The sequence below is a fragment of the Cucurbita moschata genome, unplaced genomic scaffold (genome assembly GCF_002738365.1).
Source record: "Cucurbita moschata cultivar Rifu unplaced genomic scaffold, Cmos_1.0 Cmo_Scf00020, whole genome shotgun sequence".
Lineage (NCBI taxonomy): Eukaryota > Viridiplantae > Streptophyta > Magnoliopsida > Cucurbitales > Cucurbitaceae > Cucurbita > Cucurbita moschata.
In genome coordinates this window covers 4,043,429-4,054,232 of record NW_019268536.1, presented here as the reverse complement: position 1 = coordinate 4,054,232, position 10,804 = coordinate 4,043,429, and the positions used below count along the sequence as shown (strand labels likewise).

The window sequence follows — 10,804 nt, the reverse complement described above, 5'->3', positions numbered from 1 at the left end:
ACCATGAACGTCGCTAGGTCCTTTGACTCTTCTATCACGCATACAACGTTCTCAAAATTGTTGGTTAATGATCTCAAAATCTTCTCCACAACTGCGTCTCGGTTAATACTTCTCCGTTTCGGTTGAGTTGGTTTATCACAGTTAGTACACGCGTGATGTAGTCAAATACACTTTTTGACTCCTTCATCTTCATGCTCTCCAACTCGCAATGAAGAGTTTGGAGACGCACTTGCTTGACTTGGTCGGCCTCTTTGAACACTTTTCCTAAAATGTCCCACACTTCTTTTGAAGTAGTTGCACTGGTAATCTTCTCAAAGCCTGACTCGTCAATGGCTCGGAACAACATGTATAGTGTCGCCTTATCCTTTGATCGCACCTCTTTCAACGCCTTGCTTTGTGCCGCCATATAACCCGTGGTATCTTTTGGTTCTTCGAAACCTTTTTTGACCACCTCCCATGCATGTTGAGAACCGAGAAGAGCTTTCATTTGAATGCTCAAATTCTCATAGTTTTTCTTCGTTAGTCACGGTAGCGGCATTTGACCCGTTACATTCGTCATTGGCTCCCGTACCAAATTGTAAAAAAAAAAAAAAAAAAAAAAAATCTCAGGCACACTATTTTTTCTTTTGAGTGGAGAGACAAAACACACTATTTTTTTCTGAAAAAATACTTTTCTATTATTCTCTGTTTTATGTCTTTTTCTCCAGTCTTCCCAATAGAAAGAACAATCTATTCATAAGCATTCACTTGCCCTTTTAAAACTGAAACAAAAACTAATTATAGCCATAAGAACGATATTATCTCCTCTAACAACTTTTCGTCTTTCATCTACTAGACTCTTGGCCTCTCACTTTTCTACTGGCTTCTGAGTTTAAAACTCACTCAAGACAATAACATTTAATATTTATTCAACACATAAGGTCAACAAATTTCTTAATTACAAAAAACTTTTCTCACAGTCTCGTTGTAACGGCAAGTTATGCTTGCATGAATTGACTGAGTCAAACTCGAAACATTTGAATAAACCTTCTATATCATCAAAGCAAGGGAACTTATAACTGTATGTCACTGAACAAGTCTAGACCAACTAAAACTATTTCTCGTTTAAAAAATGGTCCATTGACCACATTCTTAAACACTTGATGTCCAAGGAAAATATTTTTGTTCATCCAAGACTCAAGACTCCTAAAACTTGGTATAGCAGTCACTCTATAGAAATATCAAGTAGCTTGGAGGTTCATTTTGTTACTCCTTTTAGACCTTGATTAAACTATTATGTTCATGATAAACACTATTAGTTTAAGAACCTTTTCAAAAATCTAGTTCATAATAATTATACAAGTTGTGGGCATTAGTGAGTCATCCTATCTGTTAAGGATAGTTGACCGTCACTATAAGGCAAATATCTAGATATTTGCCTTACATTACGGGTTACCATATTTGCCCTCTTATTAAAGGCAAATATATTGCATTCATTTATTATTCTTTCCTTTTATTACTATTTCCATAATATTTGTAATTTACCATATTTCTGTATTCTGAAAATAATTATAAATAAGAGAACTCTCACCCCCATTGAGGTGTGGTGATTCAGCAAACATTCACATGGTATCAGAGCCCTTTCGGTTTAACAACCCTGATCCTTTCTTCTCTATGGCTTCCGAATCTTCTTATCATCTTCTTCCTTTCAATACTCTAATCCATATGATCACCATCAAACTTTCTTCCTCCAATTATCTTCTTTGGAAAAGCCAACTTCTCCCTCTTCTTGAGAGTCAAGACATGCTGGGCTATGTCGATGGAACCAGGGTTCCACCACCTCGCTTTGAACCAGAAACCTCTTCAACACTCAACCCCAAATATTTGGCATGGAGAGCAGTCGATCAACGACTTCTCTGTCTCCTGCTCTCCTCTCTCACTGAGGAAGCCATGGCTGTTGTCGTTGGTCTCCCTACTGCACGTGATGTTTGGCTTGCGTTGGAAACTACGTTCAGCCATCAGTCGAAAGCTCGTGAACTGAGACTCAAGGATGACTTGCAGTTGATGAAACGTGGCACCAAACCTGTTGCTGAGTATGCCCGTGCCTTCAAAAAAAATTTGTGACCAACTTCATGCCATTGGCAGACCGGTCGAGGACATTGATAAAGTGCACTGGTTCCTTCGTGGACTCGGCACCGAATTTTCAGCTTTTTCTACTGCTCAGATGGCTCTTACCTCTATCCCCTGTTTTGCAGATTTAGTCTCTAAAGCTTAAAGTTTTGAGTTGTTTCAGCTCTCCCTTGAGTCCTCTAACTCCACTCCTACAGCATTCACAGTCACTAATCGTGGTCGCACCCATGGAAGCCACCCTGCTTCCTTTACCAACCAGCGAGGTCGTTCTTATTCTCACAAAAATAACTCTTCTAATCGAGGACGAACCCACTCAATTCAAGGTCGTCGACCACCTCACTGCCAAATATGCCGCAAAGAGGGCCATTATGCTGACCGCTGCAACCAACGGTATGTTCGACCTGATTCTTCTCATGCTCACCTTGCTGAAGCCTTTAACACGTCATGTTCTATTGCTAGACCCGATACTGCTGATTGGTTTCTGGACACTGGAGCTTCGGCCCATATGACTGCCGACCCATCTATTTTGGATCAGTCTAAAAATTACACGGGTAAGGACTCTGTGATTGTAGGAAACGGTGCTTCCCTACCCATTACCCACACCGGTACTCTTTCTCCTGTTCCAAATATTCACTTGTTAGATGTCTTGGTTGTCCCTCACCTCACTAAAAATCTTCTTTCCATAAGTAAATTAACGTCTGATTTTCCTCTCTCCGTTACATTTACTAATAATCTTATTACTATCCAGAATCGTCAAACAGGAAGGGTGGTGGCAACCGGTAAAAGAGATGGAGGGCTATATGTGCTGGAGCGCGGCAACTCTGCTTTTATTTCAGCCCTTAGAAACAAATCTTTACGTGCTTCATATGATTTATGGCATGCTCGTCTAGGTCATGTGAATCATTCTGTTATTTCTTTTTTAAATAGAAAAGGTCATCTTTCTCTTACGTCTTTATTGCCTTCTCCATCATTATGTAATACCTGTCAGCTTGCAAAAAGTCATCGATTGCCTTATTCCCGCAATGAACGTAGGTCGTCTCATGTGTTAGATCTTATTCATTGTGATCTTTGGGGTCCTTCTCCCGTCAAATCAAATTCGGGTTTCCTTTATTATGTTATTTTTATTGATGATTATTCTCGATTCACTTGGTTTTACCCTTTAAAATTTAAATCTGATTTTTTTGATATTTTTCTTCAATTTCAAAAATTTGTGGAAAATCAATATTCTTCTCGTATCAAGGTATTTCAAAGCGATGGTGGTACCGAATTTACTAATACTTGTTTCAAAACTCATTTACGTAATTCTGGCATCCACCATCAACTCTCTTGTCCATATACACCTGCTCAAAATGGTCGTGCTGAGAGAAAACATCGTCATGTGACTGAGACTGGCTTGGCCCTTCTCTTTCACTCTCATCTTTCTTCTCGTTTTTGGGTTGACGCCTTCAGCACTGCAGCTTATATTATCAACCGGTTGCCTACTCCACTTCTTGGAGGTAAGTCACCCTTTGAACTCCTTTATGGCTACACTCCACATTATGACAATTTTCATCCCTTTGGTTGTCGTGTTTATCCTTATTTGCATGATTATATGCCTAACAAGCTTTCTCCCCGCAGCATTCCTTGTATTTTTTTGGGTTATAGTCCTGCTCATAAAGGGTTTCGCTGTCTTGATCCGGCCACCACTAAGCTATATATCACCTGTCATGCTCAATTTGATGAAACCCACTTTCCTGCTATCCCTAGCTCCCAGACCCAACCTCTTTCCTCTATTCCTATTTCAAATTTCTTAGAACCACATTTTCATCATATTGATTCATCCCCCCCTACCACTTCATCACCGCAAACTCCTCGATCCAGTTCATCCCCGTGTGATATTTGTTCTGACCTTGTAGATGAGTCTGTGCAGGTTGATACTTCTCTTGCAGGTTCCACTTTGCCACCCTCGACTTCTAATTCGACCTCTATTGAACCTCCTGTTGATTTCTCTTCTTTGGGCACTCATCCTATGATCACACGAGCCAAAGCTGGTATATTCAAGACTCGTCATCCAGCAAATCTTGGTATTTTGGGCTCATCTGGACTTCTTTCTGCTCTTCTTGCATCCACTGAGCCAAAAGGATTCAAATCTGCGGCTAAGAATCCTGCTTGGGTGGCTGCCATGGATGAAGAAATTCAAGCATTACAACAAAATGATACTTGGACTTTGGTTCCTCGCCCTGCTAACACCAACATCGTGGGCTCTAAATGGGTGTTTCGTATTAAATATTTGCCTGATGGATCTGTCGAGCGTTTCAAGGCTCGTCTTGTTGCCAAAGGTTATACTCAGGTTCCTGGTCTTGACTACACTGACACTTTCAGTCCGGTTGTCAAAGCTACCACTGTCCGTGTTGTGCTTTCTATTGCAGTCACAAATAAATGGCCTCTTCGACAACTTGATGTCAAGAATGCTTTTCTCAATGGAACTCTTATTGAACGTGTTCATATGGAACAACCTCCTGGGTATATTGATCCTCGATTTCCCACTCATGTTTGTCTATTAAAGAAAGCCCTCTATGGTTTAAAGCAAGCTCCTCGTGCTTGGTTTCAGCGTTTTAGCTCATTTCTTCTCACACTTGGGTTTTCTTGCAGTCGCGCTGACACGTCCCTTTTTGTCTTTCATCAGCAATCTAACATTATCTATTTGCTTCTTTATGTTGATGACATTATTGTTACCGGCAACAACTCATCTCTTATTGACAGCTTTACTCGCAAGCTTCATTCTGAGTTTGCTACCAAAGATTTGGGTTCTCTCAGTTACTTTCTTGGTCTTGAAGCTTCACCCACTCCTGATGGTCTCTTTATTAGTCAGTTAAAATATGCTCGAGATATTCTTACTCGTGCTCAGTTGCTCGATAGCAAACCAGTTCACACTCCTATGGTTGTTTCTCAACACTTGACTGCTGATGGTTCTCCTTTCTCTGATCCTACTCTCTACAGATCTCTTGTTGGCGCCCTTCAGTACTTGACTATTACGCGTCCAGATATTGCCTATGCTGTCAATTCTGTCAGTCAATTCTTGCATGCCCCTACTGCAGATCACTTTCTTGCTGTCAAACGTATTCTTCGCTATGTCAAAGGAACACTCCACTTTGGTCTTACCTTTCGTCCATCCAATGTTCCTAGTACGCTAGTCGCCTATTCGGATGCTGACTGGGCTGGTTGTCCCGATACTCGTCGTTCTACATCCGGCTATTCTATTTATCTTGGTAACAATCTGGTTTCTTGGAGTGCCAAAAAGCAACCTACTGTCTCACGCTCCAGCTGTGAATCTGAGTATCGTGCTCTTGCCACAACCGCTGCTGAACTTCTTTGGGTTACGCATCTTTTGCATGACCTCAAGGTCCCTATTTCAAAGCAGCCCTTACTCTTATGTGACAACAAAAGTGCTATTTTTTTGAGCTCTAATCCCGTTTCTCACAAGCGGACCAAACATGTTGAACTAGATTATCATTTCCTTCGAGAACTTGTTATCGCTGGCAAACTTCGCACACAATATGTACCCTCTCATCTCCAAGTTGCTGACATCTTCACAAAGAGTATTTCTCGACCTCTCTTTGAATTTTTCAGATCCAAGCTTTACGTTCGTTCAAATCCGACGCTCAGCTTGCGGGGGGGTGTTAAGGATAGTTGACCGTCACTATAAGGCAAATATCTAGATATTTGCCTTACATTACGGGTTACCATATTTGCCCTCTTATTAAAGGCAAATATATTGCATTCATTTATTATTCTTTCCTTTTATTACTATTTCCATAATATTTGTAATTTACCATATTTCTGTATTCTGAAAATAATTATAAATAAGAGAACTCTCACCCCATTGAGGTGTGGTGATTCAGCAAACATTCACACTATCCAACCTGATAAGACAAACTAATTGAAATTGATTGAAACTTTATGAAGGAAAAATTAGAGAAGGGGTTAGTATGCATTAGTTATGTGCCTTCCCAACTTCAACTAACAGATATACTCACAAAGGGACTTCACGACTGAATGGTTCATGAGTTAATATCCAAGGTAACAAGGTAAGAATGGATGATATCTATTCTTCCACTTGAGATCTCATGTTTTCAGTGACTACTTAAAGACATCTTCTACGTAAAAATTCGTATGACTGTTTACATCTTGTAATACTTGAATGATCATTAGCTAGGACCTCTACAATTTTTCTAACAAAGACCTCATACAAAAAGGGTTAGTCAATACATTGCATACATGTAATAAACACATTAACCGACACACCCATAAGTTCAAAAGGTATAAAAGAGAAATGGAAGTATCCACTTTTCATTTTTCTTCCATAAGTTTCAAGTTCATTTGGAGTCACAAGGGGTCTTGACAAATGATCACCTACATAATACAGCAAGGCTTTGGGATTTGGTTGACCAATTTTTGGTGTCAAAGAAGTTGTCTAAAACGTTGGGCATTTGCATTATTTCACACCTTCAAAAACCAAACCTTTGCAGTGGTCTTCTCTTTTTCTCCCCTCTCCCCCATGGCCATTTTATTTGTGACAATGGTGGTAGTGAGGGCAACGACGTCTGCCTGCAACCGAGAAGACGACAGTCCAGTAGCTTTTTAATTATGAGGGTTTTCAGTCACATGGCTAAGCATCCATGCTGGTATTTGGATGTTGTTGGTGCTTGTTGGCCTTGTTTCATCTTCATCTGATCCTCTCCCATGGCAGTTTACTCTACATTCACATGAATAGTTATCATTATTTTGTTTTGGTCTTAAGATTAGGGTTTCTAAATTGAGTTGGTGAAGATGGAAAAAGGGTTTTGTTTTATTAAAAGAGTAAGAGGCAATACCCAATTGACAAAGAAGGAAGTGGTGGTGGCGTTGCTAAAATGTGGTGATTATGATCCAAATTTGTGAGCTCGCAGTGTCCTCGTTCAACCCAAACCGTCTCATTCTCTTTTACCTTATATTTTCAAATCATAAAATAAAGAACATTAGACAAGAAGTTACTTAGATAAAGAACACCGAATGGGATATTAATTTATACCTTATTTGCTAGCTTCCTGTTCTCCTCTTGCAATTCCTTTTCCTGCATGAACCAAATGATGAGGTTTGTAGAGATGGAATCCACATTGGCTAATTTAGAGAATCATCGTTTGTTTATAAGTGAGGAATACTATCTCCATTGGTATGAGACATTTTAGGGAAGCCCAAATCAAAGTGGACAATATCATACCATTGTGGAGAGTCGTGATTCCAACGTAGTATCAGAGCCACGCCCTAAAGTTAGCCATGTCAATAGAATCCTCAAATATCGAACAAAGTATTGTGAGCCTCGAAATTATAGTCAAAAGTGACTAAAAGTGTCGAACAAAGGATGTACTTTGTTTGAAGGCTCCAAAAAAGGAGTCGAGTCTTGATTAAGGGGAGGCTGTTCGAAGGTCTCACATTGGCTAATTTAGGGTTTATAAGTGAGAAATACTATCTCCATTGATACGAGGCCTTTTAGGAGTCGAGTCTTGATTAAGGGGAGGCTGTTCGAAGGTCTCACATTGGCTAATTTAGGGTTTATAAGTGAGGAATACTATCTCCATTGATACGAGGCCTTTTAGGAAGCCCAAAACAAAGCCATAAGAATTCATGCTCACAATACCATATTATTGTGGAGGGTCGTGATTCCTTAGCAATTAGAGTCATACATGAAAATGATACCAAACAATTGCTTCAAATGTAAGTTATTCACCTTTTTGTGTAGCTTTGAAATGGATTCTTGCATTAGTTGATTCTGCAACAAAGTAACCCCAAATGATGCTAAGAATTATAAAATTTTGGAGATGGACGAGCAAAATTAGGGCATTGTTAAGGGCAGACCTTTCTGGCTCTTATGCGCTTGAGTGATGAATCAAGTTGTTGCTCCAAGCTTTGAAGTTCTCTCAAATTCAAAGGGTCAAGCTCTTCTCCCAAATAATGCCTAAACAAGTAATAGCACAAACATTTATTAATACTTGAAAAAATATTTGAAGAGATTTACATCCCATTTATGGTGCCAAATTTTGGTATGATTGTCTAACAATTGTTCGTAGATATGATATCAAAATGAATAATAGTACATAAGAACTGTTCAAATACCTTAAATTCTTCTGCACAATCTCCAATCTGGCTGCAAGCTTTGGATACTCCTGACACCAACTTGCCTGCCAAACCATTTTAATTATTCTTTAATATGTTAATAAGAAAAGGAGAAAAGTTCCTTCTATTTTTCTACTATTCATCCTACATAAACTGTAGCAACTCAGTACTGAAAGTAATGTTATAATGGAACAAATTAGTAATAATTAAGAATTATCGGTCAAATGAACTAAGAAAGATATAATTAGCTTAATTAGTAATGTTTTTTTTTTTTATAAAAAATCCTATTATATTCAACTAAAAATAAATTTTAGAGGAATTCACGATCGAACGAATTACAACATTAACGTGGGACTTTGATTTGCCCTCAAACCAATGAAAGGACAAGAGAACACAATTACTACTGTGCTAGCAAGATCAACGTTCTAATTCCAAAACAATGGTCAGGATTGTTGGGAGGGTGTCCCACATTGGCTAATTTAGAAAATGATCATAAGTTTATAAGTATCTTAAGTTTATAAATAAAAAAATATATCTTCATTGGTACGAGACTTATTGTGGAAACTCAAAACAAACCTATGAGAGGTTATGCTCAAAGTCGACAATATCATACTATTATGGAGAATCGTGATTCCTTACAAACAAGACATATATTCGAGACCCTAAATCTAGTAGATCGATATCTGTAACTTGTTCTTATGTCGAGAAGGACAAGAGATAAGAGTAGCAATGAAGGTGAGATATGTTTATTTACCTGTGACTCAGAATCTCGATTTGGGGCCAATGGTCTCTCTGCATAAGAATATCTTTCATATTTTTCTAAGATTTTCTCCATGCTGTTTTTGGAAACCAAATCAAAGCCTTAATTATTAATAATATGATCATTATTATTACTATTAACCTTAATGAGTAACATGAAGAAATTTCACAAATTAATGGCATTCAAAAAAACAGTATGAACAGATTATCAATCACATGCATCTCATGCATACATAAATTAAAACCTTCATTATTAAGGTTTGAGTCCTTTTTTAGACCTAAATCTCTTCATTCGAGGTCACTAAGAACAACATAGAGATATTCAAATACTAGGTTCGAGCTACGAAGCAAGAAAAATAAGAAACAAAAAAAAAAAAACATCATGGTCTCCCGACACGTGGCTCTAGGTTTTTCACCTGTGTCCAAAGCCAATTCAATTTTTTTTTTTTAAATAATAAGAATAAAGAAAAAGGACCAATGGTTAATAAAACAAAAAGTTGATATAAAATTTTGTGGTATATCGAAATTCTGCTGCAACACTCCCATGTTTTTCTCCTTGTTTCAGAGCATCAAATCAAATAAATACAACATGTACTGTGTGTCGTCTTTGTGTCGTCTTTGTGTCTTGTCTACTACATGCATATTATAATTTCTACACTAAATTTAACTCAAATGCAAACACAAATACAAGTAAACGAAGTAAAAATTCAAAACATACCCATTAAATAAAAAGCCAAAAAGAGAGAGAAAACGAATTATTGCATTATTTTTCTTGCTTGTTCTTTTGAATTTAGCCAAAGAAAAAAAAAAAAAAATCTAAGATGATAAAGATGGTTTTTTTTTTTTTTTGTTAACATAAGCAAATCTGTAGGCTAATTACTCTAAAAACAGACGAATTAAAGCCCAGCAACTCGATCTAAGTCGATAAATTTGAATTAATTATGAAGAGAAAAAGAGTTAAAAAAAAAAAAAAGAGTATGAAATGGAATGGGGAAGAACCTGGAATGAGAGGAGTACTCAAAGAGCTTGCCTTTGGTGGAGAAGACGATCAAAGCAACATCTGCATCACAAAGAACAGAGATCTCATGGGCCTTTTTGAGCAAACCAGCTCTACGCTTTGAGAAGGTGACTTGGCGGCTGATTTTGTTCTCTATTCTCTTCAGCTGAACTCTGCCTCTTCCCATGGCGGATTTCCAAACAAAATAAACCCTAACCCTAAAAAGATGGAGCTTTATTGTTACACGACAGAAGCATCTGTGCTATGGGAAAGAAGAACAAGAAGAACAGGAAGAAGAAGAAGAAGAAGAAGAAGAAGAAGAATTGTTATTCTTATTGTTTCCGTAATTGTTGATTTGCCCTCGAACCAAAGAAGAGATTGTTGTTGCTAACGTGGGAAAGAAAGAAACAAAGAAAAATAAATAAATAATAATTCTATAATTGTTTGTTGTTTTTATTTTTTTGGAGAGAGAGAGAGGATAGTACAATTGAGTTGTCGAACAATGGTTGGAGGACGAATGAGTAGTTAATGTCTCAAATGTTTTTTTTGTCAGCCAAATTTATAATATGAAAGAGTATGTGAGTTTGCATTTTGTGGTGGTGGGGGCCTTAAAAAGAAACTTATTTTAGTTTCTACTTCCTTATTTATTTCTTTCTTTCTTTCCTTCATGTGTTACTATTACATTTTACGCGCAATTACATGACACTTGTTTTATTCTTGAATAAGTCAGTTAACTCAAATTTGGATAATCAACGGTAGGAATGACTTATCCGGTAGTTTCTACCTAAGAAAACCCAGTTGGAGAAA

At 37.8% G+C, this 10,804-nt stretch overlaps 1 protein-coding gene across 1 annotated transcript; it reads right to left on the bottom strand.

The window, feature by feature from the left end:
* Positions 1–6,341: 6,341 nt before the first annotated feature.
* Positions 6,342–10,407, bottom strand: LOC111457465 (truncated transcription factor CAULIFLOWER A-like). Its single transcript, XM_023099670.1, has 8 exons — positions 10,000–10,407; positions 8,996–9,077; positions 8,242–8,306; positions 7,984–8,083; positions 7,856–7,897; positions 7,160–7,201; positions 6,963–7,075; positions 6,342–6,844 (listed from the first exon to the last, which is right to left on the bottom strand). Exons 1-8 carry the CDS (start codon positions 10,182–10,184, stop codon positions 6,730–6,732), a joined length of 744 nt encoding a protein of 247 aa, XP_022955438.1. The 5' UTR covers positions 10,185–10,407; the 3' UTR covers positions 6,342–6,729.
* Positions 10,408–10,804: the final 397 nt, after the last annotated feature.